Consider the following 26,681-nt stretch of genomic DNA (forward strand, 5'->3'; position numbering starts at 1 on the left):
TCTGACTTATGTTATTGCAAAAAAATGCTCTCTGGGATAAACAATTTGAATAAAATTTAAACAATTGAATGAATCGCTTTGAAATTTTTATCACATATTAAGCACCAAAGAGCCCTTATTTGACAAAAATTTCAAAGCTGTACATTAATTTTTACAACAGTTATTGCGAAAATAATTTTTTTTGCAATTCCGACCTTTTTTCGCAATTATATTAACAATAAATGAGTATATCAAACTTTGTAATACGTCATTTTAAAGCTTTTTACATAATCTCGAAGATATTTGTACTAAAAAGATCATAAGTTTTCTGTTTTCCATTGATTTAAAAAAAAGTGGAAAATGACATTTTTTGACACTTATTTGTTTATAAATAAAAATGGCCGCCAGATCCTACGCAGGAAATAGTTACAATTTGCTCTTATAGGTATTATCTGTCGAAAAAACGCTTCAGTACCCTAGCTGTTCAAGTGACATGGAAAAAACCTTATTACCCTGACTAGTAAAGATAATTGTTGTTCAATAGAGGAATAACCATGATTTCTGATGACAGTGTGAACATGGTAAGCACAATATCTCAAAAATTTATGCTGGACTCTTTCCAATGTATCAATATTATTCTGAAAATAGGGTGACCAAACAACTGAGCAGTATTCTAAAATAGATCTAACTAAACAACAATACACTAACCTTGTTGAATTAATGGAGAAATACTTGCAATTCCTAGTAACAAAACCAAGAAGTTTAGATGCCTTTATTGAAATAGTGTTTATGTGGTCACAGAAAGTAAGGTTCTCATCATAAATAACACCCAAATCCCGAGTAGAAGAAACATAATTATTTAATGTCATATTGTTAATAGTATAGCTTGTTTTGATTCTATTGACTTTACGAGAAAAACTTATAAAACAACATTTTTTATATTCAAGTGAAGTTTGTTCTGATTGCACCAATTTTGTAATCTGTCTAAGTCATCTTCCAACAGAGCTTGGTCTTTTAGGCTATCTATAACTTTCCAAAATTTTAAGTCATCTGCCAACATTAGACATTTGCTATTTAGAAAACAGAAAGTGATGTCGTTAACAAAGATATTAAAAAGAAGTGGAGAAGTGTGGCCACCTTGAGGAACTCCAGATGTTACTGAAATACTGCGAGACAGATGACAACCTATCTTGACTCTGACTTCTACCATATGTAGAGATTTTAATCCATTCAACAAACGTGTCATGAAAGCCTACATTAATTAATTTGTCCAAAAGTATTTGGTGATCAACACGATCCTCATGGATGATCGATTCATTGTCCTTAATGTCTTGCGGAATCAGCACGTGACAGGAGTTGAGCTTCAACAGTCCTTGAGGAATGTTAGAGGTTTCATCCTAGCTTAGTGGATAGTTAGGAGAAGACTTAAGGCTGCCACTTTGACTCCCAGACAAGCTAACACAGGGCCCAAATTGACCGCACGTTACAAACAAGCTCGACTTCAGTTTGTCCGAGAGCATGTCATTTAGGACTTTGACTAATGAGAAGAGGTCTAGTACTTCTCTGATGAGAGGCGAATGTGCTTGTAAAGCAATGACAGAAGACGACATGTTTATCGAAGACCCGGAGAACCATTTGCCGGTTGCCCAGTGCTGCAGTGTCGAAACACTGAGCTATGGTGTATATAACAACAATGGACTGGCCTCCATTGAGTCCGAACTTAAATGCCAGCTAACACATATGGGATGAGCTCAGACGCAAGGTTCGGGTCCGTATAATAATAATATCGTATGGCATTTTTGCCGGGGAGATCCTTTCGGACAGTTCCGGCGCCATTTACATCTTTAACCCTGTTTTAAGTAACTAGTGCCGATGTACACTAGCCCAAGGGGACCGACGGCTTAACGTGCTCTCCGAGGCACGGTGAGACGGCTCGTGTCATTATTGGAAATGCAAATGGTTTGTCTTTGGCAGGGCTCGAACCCACGTGCACTGGCGTATGAGGCCAGCGATTATGCCGTTACTCCACGGCCGCTCAACCACGGCTCAGCCGCTCCACAGCCGTTACGGTTCGGGTCCGTAATTCAGCACCAGTAACAGTAGCGGAGCTGGAGCTAAAAAGTGCATTAGATAAAGAGTGGAAAACGATTCTTCGGCAATCAGTCAGAAAAATCTCGCATGGAACATATAACACAACGCAGAGGAGGAAATAGTCTGTATTAATTCTGATTTTTTATGTTAATCTATTTTTATGTTCATTACATAAGTAATGACTTTCATTCGTAACATGTTTTCTCACACACAATATTAAGTCATCTTTGTTATCTTCTTTAGTTACCAACTTTATATACAGGGTGTTTCATTGGGAAAGTAACATACGTTAACTGTAGAAAGAGGAGGCGGTCTCAATAATACCATACTTAATGGGTGTTACTTCATTAATAACAAAGATACTGGGTGTTTTATCTATTTTGCCATTTTCTTATTTGGTTCATAACTTTTTAACCACACTGTATATTTATTTGTTATTTGGCACTCAAATATTCTTTAAGGTGTACAATCAATTAATTAATTTATAATTGTGTAAAATCCAGGTCCGGATTAAAAAATATTGGAAAAATGTTTCGACCCAAAAACAACACCCTGTACATTAAATTTTCTTAAAATATATTTTGCATTTGAAAAGAGGATAACAACTAAATTTAGTGGTATACTTTGAATTTTCGGCAAAATGATTTTTCTGGTAAAATTTTGAATTTGAATTCTGAAATTATGCGAATTGCGAGAGCTCGAAGTAGAAAAAAAATTGAAATACGACTAACAACTTGTTAAACACACTGTATATTTATTTTATATTTAACACGGAATATTCTTTAAAGCTTCCAATCAATTAATTTATTTAAAATTATAAAAAATCCAGGGCCGGATTAAAACATATTGGAAAAATATTCCGACACAAAGAACACCCTGTACCGGGTGTCCCAATAAGAATGGCTCTCGGCCATATCTCAGGAACCGTTTATAGTAGAGCTTTGAAATAAAAAATTTTATAACAAAAGTTGCCTCAGGAAAAGCCTGGAAATTATTTTCATAATTGTGGGACCACCGCTAGAGGGCGTAATTGAATATCAAAAATTAAAAAATCTAAATTTTACAAAATTTTCCTAATGAAGGGGCACTGGAAATCCGATCGTCGTATTCTTCATAAAATTCTACGCATATTTGATTTGACAAGTTTAGGTCTACCTTTGGAAATAAGAGGTGGGGGTGAGTGGGAACCTTGTTATGAAAAACTGGCTGTGAGTCCGGTTCTGCTTAATGAAATTTTGCAAACTTGGTCTTGTTGAAGACAGATCTTTTTCATCAATGTAAAAGTTATGATTTCGAACCAACTTACTGAGTAATATGCCAGCTAGAAGGCGTTATTTAATTTTTTTCAGAAATCTAGTGTTCCTTGGAAAATATTAAATACAAACATGCATTTTTAATACCATATTACAAAATTAGACAAAATTAGCAACAGAATAGCGAAAACCGCATGTTAATACCTTTTTTCTATCTCGAGATATCTTACAAAACGTGTAAATTTAAAAACATAACTGTTACTGTCACCGGTAAACGAAATAATTCATTAAAAGTAGTGTGCTATGGAAACAACAAAGAAACATTTTCCAGCTGTCAACGTATATTAGGTCTTTTCAACGCTTCTCATTTGTTTCGAGCCTCGTTCATATCTCGTATATTAATATTATACACGGATTATACGGCATATGACAGAGGCTCGAAACAAATGAGAAGCGTTGAAAAGCCCTATTACAAAGAAATAAAAACAACTATTTAGTGATGACATAAACGTTCAAATTTTTGCCCATCATTTTCGTTGCAAAACATTTACTCTTTCAAGAGTAGATTGAACAGCAGTCTCAATTTCTGCTCTCGATATGCTTTGAATGGCGTTTAGTATTCTCTGGATAATGTATTCTAGAGTAGTATATGATGGGCAACAATTTGAATATTTAGGTCGTCACTAAGTAGTTCTTTTTGTTCTGTGTTATATTTAATTTTAATAGTATTGTTTCTTTTTATATTGTTGTTTTAATCAATTATATTTTTATACGTTGACATCTGGAAAATGTTATTTTGTTCTTTTCCACAGCACACTACTTTTCATTAACTTAGTTTACCGGTGATAGTAACAGTTATGTATAAAATTTACACGTTTCTCGAGATATCTTGAGATAGACAAAAGGTATCGACATGCGGTTTTCGCTATTCTATTGCTAATTTAATCTAATTTTATAAAGTATGATTAAAAATGCATACTTGTATTTAATATTTTCCAAAGAAAACTAGATTTCTGAAAAAAATTAAATAACGCCTCCCAGCTGGCTTATTACTTATTAGGATGGTTCAAAATTATCACGCTTACATTGAAGAAAAAGATCTGTCTTCAACAAGACCCAGTTTTCAAAATTTGATTTAGCAGAACCGGACTTAGAGCCATTTTTTTATAACAAGGTTCCCACTCACCCCCACCTCTTATTTGCAAAGGTAGACTTAAACTTGTGAAATCAAATATGCGCAGAATTTTATGAAGAATACAATAATCGGATTTCCAGTGCCCCTTCATTAGGAAAATTTTGTAAAATTTAGATTTTTTAATTTTTGATATTCAATTACGCCCTCTAGCGGTGGACCCATAATTATGAAAATAATTTCCAGGCTTTTCCTGAGGCAACTTTTGTAATAAAATTTTTTATTTCAAAGCTCTACTGTAAACCGTTCCTGAGATATGGCCGAGAGCCATTCTTATTGGGACACCCGGTACATACATTAAAATTTTTTTAAATTTTGCATTTGAAAAGAGGATATAAAACTAAATTTAGTGGTATACTTTTAATTTTCGGCAAAATGATTTTTCTGGTAAAATTTTGAATTTGAATTCTGAAATTATGTGAATTGCGAGAGCTCGAAGTAAAAAATTAAAATGTGACGTAACTTTAATTAATACTTTTTTTTTAGTTTTTTTATTATGGCGACAAATCATTCATAAGAAATATTCACCTTTAATTAACGAATAAATAATAAAGAATCCACAAAAAATACATAACTTTATGTAATCAACGAACTATCTTAAAAATTAAAGAAAAAATAGAAAAATTTTTCTGAAAAATATCTTATCAAAACTATAGTAATTGTTCAAAATGGCCATCATCATCATCTGTGGCGTTACCGCTCTTTATGAGCCAAAGCCTTCATCAGATCAATCCTCCATTCGCCCCTGTCTCTGGCAACTCTTCTCTATGCTCTAATTCCAATAGATTTTAAATCAGTTTCTGTGTTGTCTTGGTACCTAAGTCTCGGTCCAGTTGTCCTATCGGCCCTCCTCGGTCAAAAACTTTTCTGACTATGGCATCTTCCTCTCGTCTGATTACATGACCTATCCATCTAAGGCGTGCTACCTTAATGTACAACGTCAGGTTCAACGTCTGTACAACGTCAGGTTCTCCAAAATTTCTGTACAACTCAAAGTTGTAACACCTGCGCCACAAAACTTGTTCTTTTATGCCACCATATATTCGTCTTAGAATTTTTCGCTCAAAACGTTTGAGCAGTTCTTGGTCATTCTGAGTAAGTGACCAAGTTTCTGAGCCATATGTTAGCACTGGTCTTATTAGTGTTTTGTAGACAGTCAATTTAATTTTTCTAGGTATTTTTGAGGCCATCTCTCTTCTTAAGCCATAGTAGCACTTATGGCGAGCACTATTCTTCTTTTGATTTCTTCACTGACGTTGTTATCTTTAGTTAGCAGCGAGTCTAAGTATATGAAGGTGTCGACACCTTCCAGTTCTAGATTGTCAATTATTATTCTTGTAGGTGTCGGGTTGCTTGACCTAGTGTAACACATATATTTGGTCTTTTGAACATTTATATTTAGCCCCATTCTCTATGCAGATGCTCTTAACGACCGAAATGCTTCAGTCAGAGATTCTTTAGATCTACCTATGATGACTATGTCATCTGCGTATCCGACAATTTGTACTGATTTGTTAAAGATAGTACCATTCGTATTAATTTGGGACTCTCGAATTATTTTTTCTAATGCCAGGTTAAATAAGAGACACGATAGTCCATCACCCTGTCGTAGTCCATTTTTGCAATGGAAGGGTCTTGAGAAATCGTTTTGGATTTTTACCATGCTCTCTGCTCCTGTGAGCGAAGTTCAGTTAATTGGACAAGATGAAGCGGTATTTTTAATTCTACCATAGCAAGTAGAAGTTTACCTCTATTAACTGAATCGTATGCTGCTTTGAAGTCCACGAATATGTGGTGGGTGTCGACGCCGAACTCTAGGGTTTTTTTAAGGATCTGCCTCACTGTAAATATCTGGTCCGTTGTTGATTTATTAGGACGGAAACCGCACTGATATCCTCCTACTATTTCTTCAGCGTAAGGGAGAAGTCTTTTGTACAATACGTTGGACAACACTTTATATGCCATATTGAGTGATGCCTCTATAATTATCACACTCCCTTTTTGTGTAGAGGACACAGTACACCCAACTTCCAGTGTGTGGGTGTTTCTTTCTGTTGCCAAATTGCAGTTATCAGTTTATGCATGTGTTTCAAGAGGGTGTCGCCGCCGTTCTTGAAAAGTTCAGCAGGGAGATTATCCGAGCCGGGGGCTTTATTATTGTGTTAAGATGGCTTCTCTAATTTCTTCTTCGGTGGGGAGTGGCTGCCGATCATCTTCATTAATTTGAAGCATGGGATCCTTCATCTCGCCATCTTCATGATTGCCACTAAGCAGTTCTTCAAAATGTTGCGCCCATCTGTTAAGTATCTCTTCCTTGTTAATAATTACAGAGCCGCCCCTATCTTTACACGCTATTATTCTGGGTTTGAAGTTTTTTATGCAGCTATTTATCTGTTGGTAGAATTTTCGTATGTCTTTTCCATTGTGGTGGATAACAATTTCGTTTAGAGCGTGTTCGTATTGTTTTTTCTTTTTTCTTCTGAACATTCTCTTTTCTTCCCTTCTAAGACTTTCATAATCTTCGAGAGTCGATCTCGTTCTGCGCTGCTGGAGTCTCTTATATGCTTCATTTTTTTGTTGGTTAATATGTCTACACTCTTCGTCGAACCAATCCTTGTTTTTTCTGGTCTTGATAAGTTTTAATACAGTGTCAGCCGCTGTGTGCATGGCTTCTTTACATTTAGTCCAATGCTCTTCTATACTTAAATTTTCACCGATGTTTGGTAATGTTTCGTCTATATTTAAATCATTCATAACAAATATTCACCTTTAATTAACGAATAAATAATAAAGAATCCACAAAAAATACATAACTTTACATAAATACATAACCACTAATGTAATCAACGAACTATCGTAAAAATTAAAGAAAAAACAGAAAAATTTTTCTGAAAAATATCTTATCAAAACTATAGTAATTGTTCAAAATGGCCACCAACTTGTTAAAGGCAAAGTCTTGCTCTTTTTGTTATTTGTCTGACTGACTTCCTAATCTCGTCAGGGTTATTCTTCATTCCTTGGAAGGTGTCTCGAATCCGGTCAAGAAGTTCTTCCCCACTGTTTATTTCGTCGTTATAAACTTTGGATTTTAGATATCCAAAAGTTGTTTTTTCGCAAATTTTTTTCTGTTAACTGGTAACATTTTACCAATTTAGATTAAATAATGGTATGAATTAAAATTAAGTCACATTTTAATTTTTTTTACTTCGAGCTCTCGCAATTCGCATAATTTCAGAATTCAAATTAAAAATTTTACCAGAAAAATCATTTTGTCGAAAATTAAAAGTGTACCACTAAATTTAGTTTTTCATCCTCTTTTCAAATGCAAGATCCATTTAAAAAAAAATTGTACAGGGTGTTTTTTTGGGTTGGAACATTTTTCCAATATTTTTTAATCCGGCCCTGGATTTTTTATAATTGTAAATAAATTAATTGATTGGACACTTTAAAGAATATTCGGTGTTAAATATAAAATAAATATACAGTGTGTTTAACAAGTTTTAAGTCGTATTTCAATTTTTTTCTACTTCGAGCTCTCGCAATTCGCATAATTTCAGAATTCAAATTCAAAATTTTACCAGAAAAATCATTTTGCCGAAAATTCAAAGTATACCACTAAATTTAGTTTTTTATTCTCTTTTCAAAATAAAAAAAATTTAATGTACAGCAGGGTGCATCGAAAAAGGCGAAAAATTTTTTTTTGCGATGGAAAAGTAATACCTCACAAAAGTTGCCCAATCAACTGGTAAGTATTTTGGTAAAATTTTTTCGAAATTGGAAAATATCTTCTGCCCCCCAAAACAACTAAAAATTTTGAAAAAATGTTAACAGACGAAAAAAATTTTTATTTCGAAACGAAAATGTAATAGCTCACAAAAGTTGCCTAACACACTATTTAGTATTTTAGTAAAATTGCGTTGAAATAAAACAATATTTTCTGCCCCCCACGGCAACTAAAAATTAGAAAAAAAACATTAATATGCGAATTTCTTTTGCAAGGGAAATTTAATACCTTATAGAACTTGAATAAATAAATTCGGTTTAAATTGGAAAATATTTTCTGATTTCACAAGGCAATTAAAAATTTTACTTAAGAAAAGTATACTAAAACATTCTTTTTATAACAAAATAGCCAAACTTATCCGTCTCCCTGACGTCACCCAAGTTTTTAATAGTAAAATAAATATAAAGCAAAGTACAAAATTAGGTATATAAATATTACAAAAAAGTATGGTAAAAGCATTCTATTCGACGATGTCTTCCGATTTAGCATTAAAGTGAGGCATAGTTTTTCTGGGATCAAGTAGAGTTTCCCATATATCCATCCCTCGATAAATCCATCCCTCGAATACGCTCCACAAACTGCTATAGAAACTTGTGTCACAAGCTTGACACATCGTTCTACACATTGTTTGTGGCAGTGATATTTCTCAATCTCAATGTTAAAAGGGTCTAAGTTAGGATTCTTAATAAAATCTCGCAGATTGTCACTCGAAAATCTAGAAAATTTAGGTGGTTCTGTAAGGTGATATTCTTGTTAGTTAATAACTCAAAGTAGTCGTTTGAATCAAAATTTTTATAGGAGAAAGTTTGAAGAGCCTCACGTTTTTTGATTTGGTCACTGGCAAACTTCTTTTGATGTCCAAGGGGTAGATCATTTAAATGTCGCAGACATACAAACCACTGAGTCGGTTTTTTAAGATGTTCTTCTAACAGCCGTATTACATCACCCTTAACGCCAGTATTTACGACTGTTTCGTCACATGCAATAGCTGGATTTGATACTTTCTGATATACCAGACAGCGGATACCCATATCCGAAATATTTGCACCCTGGCTCATGCACAAGTGTTATGTGCTCTTCCACGATCGATTGACCATAAAACTTGGTAGTGTTTTTTACTTGAGCTAAAGTTTTGTCTTTGCTTCGGTAACCTTCTTCTTTTACGGAGAATGTTAAAAGGGTCTAAGTTAAGATTCTTAATAAAATCTCGCAGATTGTCACTCGAAAATCTAGAAAAGTTAGGTGGTTCTGTAAGGTGATATTCTTGTTAGTTAATTAACTCAAAGTAGTCGTTTGAATCAAAATTTTTATAGGAGAAAGTTTGAAGAGCCTCACGTTTTTTGATTTGGTCACTGGCAAACTTCTTTTGATGTCCAAGGGGTAGATCATTTAAATGTCGCAGACATACAAACCACTGAAGTGGTTTTTTAAGATGTTCTTCTAACAGCCGTATTACATCACCCTTAACGCCAGTATTTACGACTGTTTCGTCACATGCAATAGCTGGATTTCATACTTTCTGATATACCAGACAGCGGATACCCATATCCGAAATATTTGCACCCTGGCTCATGCACAAGTGTTATGTGCTCTTCCACGATCGATTCACCATAAAACTTGGTACTGTTTTTTACTTGAGCTAAAGTTTTGTCTTTGCTTCGGTAACCTTCTTCTTTTACCGTTGTTCTGTCTAATTATATTTGTTTTTGTTTTCCCTATCAATCGAGCTTATCACCATTTTTCTGGGACCTCTTTGATTTAATATAAATTCGCGCTCATCTAGAGACACTTTTTGAGATTTGCTACAAAGACAATTAATCAGAATGTCACATTTGCATGCTGCAAGATCGAATCGTGTAGTTTTACTTTTGTTCTTAAAGCATTGAATTTTATTTTTGTAAAATTCACTGTTTTGCCTGTTCTTAAATGGTTTCATAAGTTTCATATATTTGTCATGGAAGGCTTTTAAAAGCTGAATAATTCTTCTATGTCAAATTATTGGAATTAAAGCCTTTTTCCATATTTCCTCCAATTTAATTTCAACCTGTTCGGCAATACCAGAAAATTCTGGCTCTTTCTTGCTGAGTTTTTTATCCTCTTGTAACCACAAAACTTCATCGCTTGTTTGTGTTTCGGTAAAACATTTTCAGGTATATTTGGTGGTGGCATCTTCATTTTATTCCCCATGGCCTGGTTTACCTATTTTAAAAATCTTTAATTTACAAACAACAATAATAACAAAGTAAGGCATCGCACCAAACATAAGTGAAAATTACACGCACGGACTCACGAAGCGGGGCATTTCAAAGGGGTTGGGGAGACTGAAAAAACAAATAAAACTTTAAATATCGTTTAAATTTGTAATAATTGACAACATCTTAAGTTTTCTTTAATTGATCTTAGATCGAGTTAGCACATATTTTATTCCAAATAATATAAATTGAAATTTCCATAAAAATCGGATATTTAATCAAATTCAAGGTCGTTGGGGCAGAAAATTCGCTTAGAAAAAAAAAAATAAAAATACTAATATGCTGAAAAATAACACTAGCAACTTTTTCACGCTATTAGATATAACATTTCCAACTTTTATTTTTTCGATGCACCCTAATGTACAGGGTGTTGTTTTTGGGTCGGAACATTTTTCAAATATTTTTTAATCCGGACCGGGATGTTGTACAATTGTAAATAAATTAATTGATTGTACACCTTAAAGAATATTGGCGTGCCAAATATCAAATAACTATACAGTGTGTTGTTCTGAAGCTATTTTCTTGTGGCATTTTTACAATTTTAACTATTTATAATGGGAAATAAGCCACAATATTATTAAAAAATGATTTTTATTAACGTTTCGATGCCCAAAAGTATTATTAGTATTATAAATTTATTATTATTAAATTAGTAGTATTTTGTATTTTGACAACGGCACCCGATTTGGGCGTCGAAACGTTAATAAAAATCATTTTTTAATAATATTGTGGCTTATTTCCCATTATAAATAGTTAAAACTATACAGTGTGGTTAAAAAATTATGAACCAAATAAGGAAATGGCAAATAGATAAAACACCCAGTATCTTTTTTATTATTGAAGTAAGATCCATTAAGTATGGTATTTTTGAGAGCGCCTAAGTGTCCTCTTTCCACAGTTAACGTATGTTACTTTCCCAATGAAACACCCTGTATATATGAGTTTTATTGCAATAAAAATTACTTCTGTTCACAATATTTTATTTCTAATTTTACCTATATGTGGATAGACCTTGCTAAACAGCATAGTCAAAAGCATAACTTATTTTACTTTTGAGTCGATTTTTTTGCTCGCAAATGTTACTTTATAGAAATATGTACTCTAAGGTGTTTATTGTATAGCACATTGTAACATTTTTTGCTAATAAAGTTTATTCTTTTCTATTCTACTTATGTCCTAATATGCAAAACTGAGGTGTTAAAGAAAAGCTTTTAACAATGGTAGTATAATACTAACATATTAATATTTTTCAGGTGTATGATGACAGTGCCATAGGACCATGGGTATGATTAAGAAATTCTGCATCCAAAGCTAAAGTAGATTGAGCAACAATTTTATTAATATTACTCCCAAAGAAGATAAAATGGGTGACTTGCACTTAAATGTCAATTTGGTGTTAGATTGTAAACCCATCTCAGTTCCTTATACTGCAAATAAGACAACAGCAGAAGATATTTGTATTTATATTTGTAAACATCTTAATATTGGAAACTTGACCCGTCATATTTTTGGTCTTCGTTTGACTGGAAAAAATGTTTTTTTTATGTCAGCAGCTACCTTCCCTGAAAAACATCCACCTATTGACTTTAGAATAAGATTTAAAGTTGCAAATGTATTCAAGCTGAAGAAATTAGATGTCAATACCTATAACTACTATTTCCACCAAGCAAGAAATGATGTTCTGGAAAATAAGATACCAGATATTATTTATGAAAAGTGTAGAAGGGAGTTAGTTGGATTGGGGATTACTGATATGTTTAGAGTAATGTTAGAAAAAGACATACCACGAGAAACTGTGGAGAGTGAATATAAGAAATATATTCCTAAAGAGGTTATAAAGAGACATGCATTTTTCATCAAGAAGCCAATACATGACACACTTGGTAAATTACAGAAATCTGATCATGATGCTTCATACGTGAAATCTGAGTATTTAAAACAGTTGGAAACATTGGCACCTGAATACTTATCTGAATCTTATAAAGCTATAGTGGACCAAGATGGGTCTATTTGTAATATAATTATAAAAGTTTCTCCTTACCATCCTACAGAACCAGGTGTAAAATATTGCTTGGAATCAAAGAAGGATCAGTGGAATTTAATATGTACAATAGAAGATATTGGTTTTGTGTCTATAAGGGATGATGGTACAACAGAAATTAGTCGTAGAAATGGAATACCATTTTATTTAAAATTTAACACGTTAAGTATACTATATTCATTTATAAGCCTATTAGATGGTTATTATAGGTTAACTTGTAAGTGGACTTTCAATATTTGTAAAGAAGTATATACGCCTTCTCTACAAAAGTTGCATTTCATGAAATGTCATGGCCCAGTGGGAGGAGAATTTTCTTATGCTAAATTAGAAGAAAAAAGGGGAAATAAAGCAGGGTGTTTCATTGTTAGAGAGAGTGAATCAAAATATAATGACTATTATATAGATGTTTGTATAAAAGATAACTTAAAGCCAAAAACATTCAAATTAGAAAAGATAAGTGGGGGTGAATTGATTTTTACTAATGACTTAGCTAATGATTTAACAAAATATAAGAGTATTCAACAATTAATGTCATCTTATCAAGATCCTAATGCTTCAATATTCTTACAGGAATGTTTACCTCCTTCTGAATATGACATTTCACCACTTCTTCTTTGTAGAAGTGAAACTTTGGTAGGGGATTTACTGACTGACAGCTCTGCGTTAAATTCAATAAATATGCCTTCATTACCTGTGTGCATAAATTGCAAAAGTTTACAGGTGTTTAAAGGTCAAGAAAAAGAAGGCTTAAGTGGTATAACATTAGTTCATCGAAGTATGTGGAAAATAACTAAAGGTAAAAAAATTGAAGTCGCTATGAAACTTTTAAAGAATGATTCAGATCGATATGTTAAACAGTTTTTGTCTCTTGCGGGTCAGTGGGCGTTTTTACAATCTAGTTCAATAGTTAGATTGTATGGCATTGCTTTTACTAGTGATATTGCACTTGTTTTAGAATATTTTCGACTAGGTCCTCTTGATCAATATTTAAGAACACATAGAGAGACTGTAAAGCAAGTAGATTTAATTGAAGCTGCAGGCAGTATTGCATCAGCTTTGTGGCATTTAACAGAAAACAATATAGTTCATGGCAGAATTCGTTGTCGTAAAATAATGGTAAGTGTACATGATGAGAATTCTTTTATTGTCAAATTAACAGATCCAGGAATTCACACAGAGTATACACCTTCTGAAGTTCATTGGATTCCAATAGAATGCTATACTAATCTCAACTATGCCAAAAGATCTGTAGAAGCTGATGTCTGGGCATTTGCTACAACTCTTTGGGAAATGTTTATGTATGGTGAAGAAATTAAACCGTTTAAATCTAACGACCACCTTCAAGTGATGAGATGGTATGCCAGTGGTAAAAGATTACCACAACCTCTTGTTTGTTCCAGTGAAATATACAGTCTTATGAAAGAATGTTGGGATAATGATCCACACAAAAGAAAAAAGCCACAAGCAATTATGCGAGATATAAATCAAATTTTATATCAAGTATACAATTCCAGAAGAGTGCATTCATATGCAAAAGTGTTTAGTAAAGCTGACAGTCATAGTTTGAGTGCATATTCTGTAAATAGTTCCAATATTACTGAAAGTACAATACTTTATAATGATTTAATAAATGGTAGTAATATATCGAGTGATATGTCAGACTATAACAGTTTATCAGACAGTACATCTCAGTTAAAACTGATCAATGATGATATCAGTTTTGATAATTTTGATGACTCTGGTCCATATGAATTTTCAGCCATATTTTCTAGTCTAAATCTTTCTACAGCCACTACATCTTTAGATAGTCTTAACACAATGCAAACTGTTTTTGAATTGGATGATAACTACAATGTAGTTCTCCAGGGCAGAATAGGCCAAGGATTTTATGGAGATGTATTTCAAGGAATGTTAGAATTTGTAGATAGTCAAGATGGAGAGCCTAGAAAAGTAGCAGTTAAAAAATTAAAAGCCTCTTCTGTCTCTTCGTGTTTACAAGATTTTGAGCGAGAAATTAATATAATGAAATCTCTAAAGCACCCAAATATAGTTGAGATACTTGGAGTACTACGAGAACCAGAAATCTCACTCGTAATGGAATTTGTTCACCATGGATCACTTCAAAGCTACTTAAAGATCCACAAAGAATCTCTCTCGGAGGTTCAGCTCCTGAAGTACGCATTGGATATTGCTAAGGGAATGGAGTATCTAGGAACAAAGAATATTGTTCATAGAGATTTAGCTGCTAGAAATATTCTTGTAGTTGATGAGAATCATGTTAAAATTTCTGATTTTGGACTGGCCCAAGTAATAGGTACTAACGATTACTATATCGTAAAGACACCTAATAGGGAGTTACCTATTAAATGGTATGCACCAGAAAGTCTTCGAGATGGTAAATTTTCAGTGAGATCAGATATTTGGTCTTACGGTGTAACTATGTGCGAATTATTTAATTATGGCGAAGAGCCTATGTTAGCCCAAATGGACGAAAAAATGCAGGCTCCGCTACAGCAAATTTTACTAGCAGCCTTAGAAAAAGGATCGCGGTTCCCACCTCCACCAAAATGTCCTGCTACTGTTTATGTTAGGATAATACATCCGTGTTGGATGGCAGATCCACATGAGAGGCCAATGTTTTCTACTTTAATTATGGAAATTACAGATCTTATGTCCCAATTTTGATTGTATTTGGGAATTAACTTTTTAACTTGACTGAGCTTTAAATAAAAATAGTATATTTATATATGCCCTAGTTATTCTATTTATATATTAGTAATGGTTGAGAGATGGTTTTTCTCATAGCTTTTTATTATACACTAATCACAAAAAGTATCGCATAATTTTTGAAACAGAAACAGTTTAAAAATAATTTTTGATATGTCTCCCAGATTGTTGGTTTAATTGGAGATTGAGGATCGCAGCAATATCTTGCTGATGTTATGGGAATCCACCACAGCCTCCTACATTTACAAGCCATGAAGTAAAAAACGCAACGTTGCAACACGTGATTTAGGTAGTCCTACGAAGGAGAATTGGTGGTCCATTTCATAACGGAATATTTTAAATAAAATGCATGAATCTCTTTTTAAAATTGCACAAATGAGAGAAATTTTAATTAAATTGAAATTTAAAAAGAAAAGTATGATATAAATAAGTTAAACTTGTTAGTAGTAATATTTATTTTTCATACAAATGTTATACCTAAATGTATAGGAATAGTCAATATTTTTAATTTTTAAAATCTAGTGTTTTAATAATTAATAATGTGTAGTACCTAGCAGATTAAGAGAAAATTCGGGTACCTATGTACTCAGTATAAAAGCCATAAAAACGCACACAGGGAGTCGTAATTCAAACATTATGGATGACAATATTCTTTAAAGTAAAAAATAAAAACTTTTCATTAGATACTTTTCTAGCTCAGTGCACAACTTATATGTGTTATTAATTTTATTATTATTACAGTAACAAACGGAGGGCTTACATTCTAACTTAAATTAACACTGTAATCACTATTGTCACCGAAAATTGTACAATTTTATGGACAAAGCTAACAAAAAGTGAAATAATATAAAAATATAAACCAACAGAAAAAAAAAACAATCTTAAATTAGTAAAATTAAAAAGGGTAGCCATGATCAAGTTTTTCAGGAAAAATGTTTAGTTGCTCGTGAATCCAACAAACAGTTTCTAAAATATAATATAGAGGAAAGCCTCAAAATTCCGCGATTTTTTAAGTAGGTCTTGCAATGAGTTGTTTTTTGATATCAAATAGATAACGAATTGCTCATTTTGGGAATTTAAAAGTACATAATATCAAATTGTTCAGCTGTACTAGAACCCCAAAAATGATGCCCATATCGAAGATGATACTTAAACAATGATAAATACCTATGTCATTTTTGCAAATGGTAATTTTCGTTCCTTTGAAAAAGATCTTATTGCAAAGCAAGTTTCTTACTTAAGGAAGGCTAGTTACTGAGGTTAGTTTCTTTCTAGGGAATCAGTATGCAAGGACCATTTACGATTACTGTCGATAATAATACCTAGTAAATTTTACAAAGTTAACGATACTGATTTGAAACATTATATTGAGAGGTTACAATCAGGCTTAAACGCCACTTAAGTTGGGCTTGACTAAAAATGACTATTATTTTGTTAATGTTGATAATTTACTTTTTTTGGATACAGTTTCAACAGTTCCTTTTATTTTTTTTATTTTTACGTTTATCTGCTTTTTTGCATGTTCACTATTATTTTAATTTTTAGTAAAATTATTTAAAATTATATTGCTTAAGATTTTTGATGCAAGAAGATAAATACATTTTGCGCTTTGTTCACAAATACATTTTTTTGTAAAGTTTACATAATACTGATCACTTTCAAGACTTGCCATAGCTAGTAATGCCAACAATGTTTTATCATCCATCTGTTTAATAAAGTTTATATTGATTTCTTTATTATCAATTATGTTTTCAAAAAGTGCACATATTTGAAAGTATAAAAATTTGATCTCATCCGTAGCTACACATAAGCCCCCCTCCCTTTGTAAATAATCAAAGTATGTAATTGTCTCTAACAGTAGTACCCACACTCTGTACAACGAAGTTTTTTACATGCAGCACATATTATATGCTTATTTTTATAAATGTTATGCGCTACATAACCACATATATATGTTTGGGTTGACTCATCCAATTTATAATTTTGTAAATAATTTGAATAAAAAATATGAAGGAATTGTGATATGTCAACATTGGTATCATTTAATATGTCCTCATTAGATGAATTTTTGTTACAAGATTTTTAAGTCTGCCATATTCTTATTTAAAATGTTGTGAATTCTAATTTTTTTTCAGATTCTAGAATTTGGTTATATGATGCAGTATAATTACATCCCGCTAAGTATCTATATTGACCAAACCTTTTTTCAATGACGTCTGTTTAAAATTTCCCTAATAATATATACTTAATATTAAGTAATATAAACACTTAATATTAAAAACAAAAATATAATTTACAAATAGCTGCCACACATGGCACACATTTACAATGCACTGCAATCAGCTTTCCACATTCGAATAGGACTACCATTTGACGTTGCCAAATTTCTACTTCATGGCTTGTAAATGTAGGAGGCTGTGGAATCCACCAATCCAGCGTTTCAAGAGCTTTAAGAAGGTGTAGAGGAATTGGAGGATACACAAGAAGACCAGTTCCATGTGCACGAACCCCGCATATGAACGTTATTTACATCCTGCCGACTTTGCATACACATCATGTTATAGCTAGACAACTGTGAAATGATCTTTCCGCAGCCCGTGGCCCGTAATGTTCGGTTCGCAAAGTGCCACTTCGGTTAGAAACAGATTAAGGGAACTTTGAATCAGAACCAGAATGCCTGCTACTGCTCCACAGTTAACGAGGGCACATCGTATGGCACGTTTAAGTTTTGCACCAGGACATGTGGATTGGGATATTAACGACTGGACTAATATTCTTTTTATTGATGAATCAAGATTTGCTCTTTGTGAATCTGACAGTGCAAAGTGTCTGTCGGATCCATAAAGTGCAAATCTTGTCTCATTAGTAAAAAGAATATTAGTCCAGTCGTTAATATCCCAATCGACATATTCTAGTGCAAAACTCAAACGTGATATACGGCGTGCTCTCGTTAACTGTGGAGCAGAGTAGCAGGCATTCTGGATCTGATTCCAAATTCCCCTAATCTGTTTCTAACCGAATTGGCACTTTGCGAACCGAACATTACGGGCCACGGGCTGTGGAAAGATCATTTCGCAGTTGTCTAGCTGTAACATGACGTGTACGCAAAGTCTGCAGATGTAAATAACGTTCATTTGCGGGATTCGTGCAGCTGAAAAGTCCTGGAACTGGTCTTCTTGTGTATCCTCGACCTTCTCTATACATACCTTCTTAAAGCACTTGAAATGCTGGATTGGTGGATTCCCATAACATCAGCAAGATATTGCTGCAATCGTTCATATCCAATTAAAGCTACAATTTGGGCTGCTTGTTCTGACGTTACTTATATTACTCATTTTATGTAAGAACGCACCTTCTCATTGAAAACTCAAGCAAACATAGTGCACAGGTCAAATTCTCGAACACAAATGTCTAAAATAAATATTCTGTGTTAACAACGTTTTGCTTACTGTTTTTTTTTTCTGTAAAAACACGCTTCAACTTAAATGTTATGGGTTTGTAGACACCTAGATACTACATAAAGACAATACTAAACGCTCAACTTACAATCAACCAACAGAATATCAAAAGAGTTGAGCAATATACATATCTGGGTACGAATTTAAATAGTCAATGGGACCACTCAATAGAAATTAAACAGCGAATAATAAGGGCGAAAGTAGCATACGTTATAATGAGACCCATTTTCAACAGTCGAGACATAGCATTAAAAACAAAATACCGTCTGTTGAAATGCTACATATTCTCAGTTCTGCTCTACGGAATGGAAGCATGGACACTAACTGTTGCATCTATGAATCGGCTCGAGGCTTTCGAAATGTGGTGTTATAGGCGCGTCTTACGTATATCCTGGGTTGACCGAATTACCAATGTGGAAGTCCTGCGTAGAATGGGGAAAGAGTGTGAAATTCTTATAACCATAAAAACAAAAAAATTAGAATATCTAGGACATGTAATGAGAAATCAAGAACGGTACGGCCTTCTCCAACTGATTCTCCAAGGGAAGGTAAATGGTAAAAGAGGACCGGGAAGAAGACGCATTTCCTGGCTTCAAAATTTACGTAAGTGGTATAACACGACTACCACTGAACTGTTCCACGCTGCGGTAAACAAAGTCAAGATAGCCATGATGATCGCCAACATCCGGAACGGATAGGCACTTTAAGAAGAAGAAGACGACAGACGAGTATTATAACATTCTGCTAAAAATTAAGAAATCTTTTTAAACTATTTTCTGTTTCAAAAATTATGCGATTTTTTGTGATTAATATATTTTTTAATATAATAAAAAGTGTTTTGCCTTATTCTAATTTTTGGATTCAACCGTTGCTAGTATATTGTGTTGAATTATTAGTGATATATAGTCCAGGGCGGATCTGTTTTGAGATGGACGTTGAGAGGTGACTCTATTTTTTTGCAGAAATTGCTTGGAATTAACCCATATAATAATAATTGACTTATCCTCCCACTCAAAAAGTCCGGAACATTGTTTAAATAATCAAAATGTCAAAAAATGAAGGAAAAATTCGATTTTTTCTTCGTTTTTTGATTATAACTTTAAAAGTATTCACTTCCGAGAAAAGTTGCACAAAAATAAAAGTTGCGAAATTAAATTTCCTACAATATAAAATTAAAATTTTTTAAAATCGTTACCCTTGTTGCAAAATAGCAATAATTGCGAAAAAACATAAAAAACAAGTATTCGCATTTTACGTTTTTCAACCATTTCTGCTGCACTTAGGATCTTCATATTTCACGCAGAAAAACTTTATGATACAATAAAACAATACTGTAAATTTCATTAAGATCGGTTCAATAGATTTTGCAAAATAAATTTTGCAATCCAGCTTTCGCAAAAAAATTCATTTTTTCAAAATGTTGCAGGACTGAAAATAAAGCAGATAGCAAGTTATTTTTTTTTACAAATAGAAGAATACTGTACCTTTCATTTCCAATTTGCAAAATTAAAATCGGTTAACTACCACGGCGTCAGGAATTTTTTTTAAATAAAACATTAATTTTTGGTGTTACGCGCAGGACAGCAGTGTTCGATTCACACAAATTGATTTCCACCAAAATTTCTTCCAATCTTTATCTAATATATTATTTTCTTACTCTATATTTTGTTGTATGTTTAAAAATGTTTAAAAATAATACACTTTTATTTTCTAAGTTAAAATATATGAACAAAAAAAGTTTTTGCTAAAAAAGTGTTATTTCAACGGACAGAGTATGTGTTTTTATTTTGCAATAAACAAATTTATTTATTTATTTCGAAATGTACTAAAAATTTAAATTTATCAATCATGATCAAAGGTCATTGGAATGCCCAATCAGAGCGAACGGATACGCTGTCCTGCGCGTAGCACCAAAAATTAATGTTTATTAAAAAAAAATTCCTGAGGCCGTGGTAGTTAACCGATTTTAATTTTGCAAATTGCAAATGAAAGGTACACTATTCTTTTATACGTAAAAAATTGCTGTCTGCTTTATTTTCAGTGCTGCAACATTTTGAAAAAATGAATTTTTTTTGCTAAAGCTGCAAAATTTATTTTGTATATTGTAGGAAATTTAATTACGCAACTTTTATGTTGCAACTCAAATATTATTAGGTATATGAGTTATTTTCAAGCAATTTCTGCAAAAAATATGAGTCACCTCTCAACATCCAAATGTACTAATATTTTTACAGATGCGCTCTGGTCTAATATACAAATGACGAATTGTTAGGTTTTGAATCAGACTGACAAATGTAATTTTATGTTTAATATAAGAATTATATAAAAAATTATATTTATAATGTGTTAAAAATTGTACTTGTTCTGGAATAAATATATTTGTCAATAACACTTGCACTTTCCCATTTTTAAACATCCAGTTCCTTGTATTTCATCTTTCACGACTACGAAATATGCGTTCCCGACTATAGAAATTATAAATTATTGGAAAATATAATAATACATATATACAGAGCGTGCGTAAAGTATGGAGCCATAAAAATATCTGTGACATCCCGTATGATATATTAAAAAAATGTTCGAATGTTCGGTATATACCTACAGGGTGTCACAAAAGTAGCGGAACGGTGGAATATTTCGCGAAGTCAACATCCGATCGAAAAACTGAAAAATACTTGTTCAATAATTTTCAAAAATCTATCCCACTCCACCCCCTGGAGGTGGGGTGGGGGGTAACTTTAAAATCTCAAATATAAGCCCCCAGTTTTATTGCAGATTTGGATTCATTACCTAAAAGTAAGCAACTTTTATTCGATACATTCTTTCGAATTGTGGATACATGGCGCTATAATTGGAAAAAATGATTTATCGTGATACCATAGGTAAATTATAGAAACGGTATTTCTCGATAAATACACTTCCAAATGAAAAACTAAAAAATACGTGTTTAATATTTTTCAAAAACCTATCGAATAACACCAAACATGACCGTCCACCCCACCCCTTGGAAGTAGGGTGGGGGTAACTTTAAAATCTTAAATAGGAAACATTTTTTATTGCAGATTTGGATTCCTCATGAAAAAATAATAAGTAACATTTGTTCGCAACATTTTTTAGAATTGTTGATAGATGGCGCTACAATCAGAAAAATACGATTTATTAGGCGCCATCTATCAACAATTCTAAAAAATGTTTCGAATAAATGTTACATACTTATTCTTCATGAGGAATCCAAAACTTCATTAAAAAACCTGGTTCCTCTTTAAGATTTTACAGTTACCCCCATCCCACCTCCAGGAGCTGGAAGGGGGTCGTGTTTGGTGTCATTCGATAGATTTTTGAGAATGATTGAACACGCATTTTTCAGTTTGTCGATCCGACGTTCATTTCGCGAAATATTCGACTGTTCTGCTACTTTCGGGACACCCTATATAGTACATAATACAGTGCGGTGGAATAAGTGTTGCCCCCCCCCCTGTTAACTTGTTTATTTTAAGAATATTAGCAAAACGCTCGGATAGGTCGATTTTTAAACTAATCATAGTATATCATAGCATCAACGTTTCGAACTTTACGCGATCCCTTTTCAGGTGACAGGCATAACTTTGATTTTTTTAAATGGTAAAATACATCATGTGACACCTCATTTAACAGCTTTAAATACTGATTTCAAAAATGTATAATACTTTAATCCTTTTTGAGATCGCAGGCCCAAAATTTCGGTCGAACTCTTTTTAAACGCATTTATTTTTTTCGAATTCTGAGAAAACTAATAAATATTTTTGAAAAATTTAAACGCAGAATGAAAGATTAGATTATTACCGAGGGCTGACAGTCCCTTAGAATAAACAAAAAATTTCTTTTGAATGATATATTTGAAATTAAAAATCACACTAAATTTTCTCTTTTTTCCACCACTGTGACTTATTAAAATAAACATTATAGGAGTTCTCAGGGACTTTGGACCATCGAGAATACTGTAATATTTCATTCTGCGTTTAAATTTTTCAAAAATATTTATTAGCTTTTTCAGGATTTGAAAAAAATGATTGCATTTAGAAAGAATTCGACCGAAATTTTGCGCTTACGCTCTCAAACAGGATTAAAGTATTATACATTTTTGAACTCAGTATTTTAAGAGCTTTTAAATGAGGTGTCACATGATGTACTTTCCCATTAAAAAAAATCAAAGTTATGGCTGTCACCTGAAGAGGGATCGCGTAAAGTTCGAAACGTTGATGCTATAATATACTATGGTTAGTTTAAAAATCGACCTGTCCGAGCGTTTTGCTTATATTCTTAAAATAAACAAGTTAACCGGGGGGGGGGGGGGGGCAACACTTATTCCACCGCACTGTATGTAGATGGACCAGCGATTTAAAATTTTATATTTTCGACGTTGCCAAATATAAACGAGATAGTGCAAACACTCTTGACCACGGCGCAGTAGCCTTTACGTGAATTTTGACTACGCCTTCGCGCAGCTCCATGGTCAGGAGTGTTTGCACTATCCGCATATTTTACAATATTTTTGTTAGTTTTTTATTGCCGATGCAGCATATAATCTTTTAATGGCCAATATTGACCATTAATATGCAGAAATTAGGACAAACACTCTTATTTTGTGTGTACACAACGTGTTTGTAAACTTCAAAACAGGCATACGACTCAGTCAAAAGGAACAAACTATACTATATACAGGGTGCGCCAAACCTCTGGTCTTCTTTGATTACGGCTAAACTATGAGATATACAAAAAAATGTTTATAACAAAACTAATGTGTATCAAAGAGGTCTATAATTTAAAATTATTTTCAATTATACAGGGTGAGTCAGAACGACGGTATGAACCAAAGTTGTATTTTTTTAAATGGAACACCCTGTATATTAAATCATTTTTAAATATATTATTTAAAAATATGAAAAATTTGTATAAGGTCTTATAGGCCTAAAGTTAATAATTTTCGAAATATTTACATTTTTATTGAGAAAAATGGTAATATTTATAGGGTTGTGGATTATGTTTCCAAGGAAATAAAAATTTAGGTGATAGGTCAAAGTTTTTAAAATATAATGTTATTTTTAAATAATTTAATATTTTTTACTTGTAGCCATAAAAATACAATATCACTATTTGCAAATACAAAATTTTCTCATTTTTTTTAAATGGGACACCCTGTATATTAGTTTTGCGTTTTGTAGTAAATGTTACAACCTTTCTTTTGGTATAAGGTGTTGTATGTACCTAGCATGTTTTGTTTTGTAGATATTTTAAAAAAACTATAGATTTTACGTTTTTGCGGATTTTTTATTTAAAAATTTTTTTGCAAAAAAATAATTATAATCTGGTTTTAGAAACATACACTAAAATATAAAATATGAAAATAAAAACGTAATTAAAGATTAAAATAAATCGTATGCTAGTACAATTCAATTGAATTTAATAACTTTAAATTATTTTACAAAAAATATTTTACCATATTAATGAATACATAAATTAGTTACTAAATTAAATAAACAACCAAATTTTAAATCAATCGTAGTAATTCTTCTACCGCAGCAACTTTCCTGTACCAAATTAATTGTTAGTTATATTGTATTTACGAGTAAGATCAGTTAATAACTTTTTAATTTACCTACATCTTGAGAACGTATAAAGTATGCTTTGAAACAAATGAACGTTATGGAAGTATATTAAGAAGTAAATAGTATCTATGTACCTACTCGTGTCAAAAAAGCTGGTAATAATTTCTAATGGTTTCGCCCAAAACAAATGTCATATCCAAAAATTTTTCGGTTAAAAAATTAAAATTTAAAATATAAAAAATTGTTACAAAAATTTCAACTACAAAAGTATTACCAGTTTTTGTGACACCAGTAAATACTATTTATATTAATAAATAATTTGGATGATACATTTAACATTCATTTGTTTCAAAGCATACTTTATAATAATTTTTATATTCTCAAGATGTATGTAAGTAAATTTAAAAGGTAAATTAAAAGTTTAACTAAATACAATTTAACTAACAATTAATTTGGTACAGGAAAGTTGCTGTAGTAGAAAAATTACTACGGTTGATTTAAAATTTGGTTGTTTATTTAATTTAGTAACTAATTTATGCATTCATTAATATGGTAAAATATTTTTTGTAAAATAATTTAATGTTATTAAATTCTATTGAATTGTACTAGCATACGATTTATTTTAATCTTTAATTACGTTTTTATTTTCATATTTTATATTTTAGTGTATGTTTCTAAAACCAGATTATAATTATTTTTTTGCAAAAAAATTTTTAAATAAAAAATCCGCAAAAACGTAAAATCTATAGTTTTTTTTAAAATATCTACAAAACGAAACATGCTAGGTACATACAACCTTATACCAAAAGAAAGGTTGTAATATTTACTACAAAACTCAAAATTAATATATAGGGTGTCCCATTTAAAAAAAATGAGAAAATTTTGTATTTGATCACACTGTATATTTTATGGCTAAAAGTAAAAAATATTAAATTATTTAAAAATAACACTATATTTTAAAAACTTTGACCTATTACCTAAATTTTTATTTCCTTGGAAACATAATCCACAGCCCTATAAATATTACCATTTTTCTCAATAAAAATGTAAATATTTCGAAAATTATTAACTTTAGGCATATAAGACCTTATACAAATGTTTTATATTTTGGGTGTTCCATTTAAAATAATACAACTTTGGTTCATACCGTCGTTCCTCACCCTGTTGACTCACCCTGTATAATTGAAAATAATTTTAAATTATTGACCTCTTTGATACACATTAGTTTTGTTATAAACATTTTTTGTATATCTCATAGTTTAGCCGTAATCAAAGAAGACCAGAGGTTTGGCGCACCCTGTATTGGCTGAATTGGCAATACCACACAAGCTAATTAGACTCATTAAAGCTACAAGGATGAAACTCAGGCATGTGTACGAATACAAAACCACCGGGCAGACTTTTTCAATATTTCGCAGGGATTAAAGCAGGGAGATGGGCTGGCACCAACATTGTTTAACCTGGCACTGGAGTATGCGGTTAGGCAAATGCAAACGGGACAAGGAAACCTACTGACCAACCGAACGGTTCAACTGGCCGCTTGTGCCGATGATATCAATATTATGAGTAGAACATCAACAGGAGCACAGGAAACATACGCAGAATTAAAAAGGCAAACAAAAAGGCTAGGTCTGGAAATTAACACAGAAAAAACAAAAATAATGATACACACGAGAAGAAATATAGTCCCATAAAACATACATGAAGATGACATTGAAACGGTTGGAAAGTTTACATACCTAGGAGTAGAAATATATGCCGACGGAGAAATACGGAAAAGAATAACGCAGGCAAACGGAGCTTATTTTGCCCTCTTCCATATATTTCGGTCTAAAAGTGTCCACCGAAATACAAAGATGAGAATATATTTTATAAAACCTTAAGGAATGGGTATACCAATACCAGTAACAAAATAGGCTGGAAATAGATGAAAGTAAACAAATCAAAGGAACAGACAAGTATTTAGGTTTCATAATATCAAACAAAAGAACAACTGAAGAAGATAATATAAAACATAGACTAGGACAAACAAGAGACTGCATATGAAAATTTTGAAAATGAATCCGGTATTGTTGGACAAGAACATCAGTATAAATACAAAAAGAAGAATATATCACACCATGACAAGAAGTAGCCTGACTTAAGGGTGAGAAAATTGTATAATAAATAAAACCAAAAACAAAATAAGAGCAACACAGATGGAATTCCTAAGAAAAAGCTGTGAATAACAGCTAAAGCTAAGAGCAACAAACAGAGATAGAATAAATAACAAAGAAATTAAGAAAAGAATGGAAATTAACTCAGATACAATAGACTACA

General features: G+C 32.2%; 1 protein-coding gene across 1 annotated transcript in view; it reads left to right on the forward strand.

Annotated features, from left to right (window-relative positions):
* LOC114344367 (tyrosine-protein kinase hopscotch) overlaps positions 1-21,168 on the forward strand; it is a 50,836-nt gene extending 29,668 nt beyond the window's left edge. The window contains exon 2 of the mRNA XM_028295203.2: positions 11,805-21,168. Within this exon, the coding sequence (XP_028151004.1) occupies positions 11,915-15,277 (3,363 nt within the window). The 5' untranslated portion in view covers positions 11,805-11,914 and the 3' untranslated portion in view covers positions 15,278-21,168. The remainder of the gene's footprint in view (positions 1-11,804) is intronic.
* Positions 21,169-26,681: the final 5,513 nt, after the last annotated feature.

Source organism: Diabrotica virgifera, chromosome 10 (genome assembly GCF_917563875.1).
Source record: "Diabrotica virgifera virgifera chromosome 10, PGI_DIABVI_V3a".
Classification (NCBI taxonomy): domain Eukaryota; kingdom Metazoa; phylum Arthropoda; class Insecta; order Coleoptera; family Chrysomelidae; genus Diabrotica; species Diabrotica virgifera.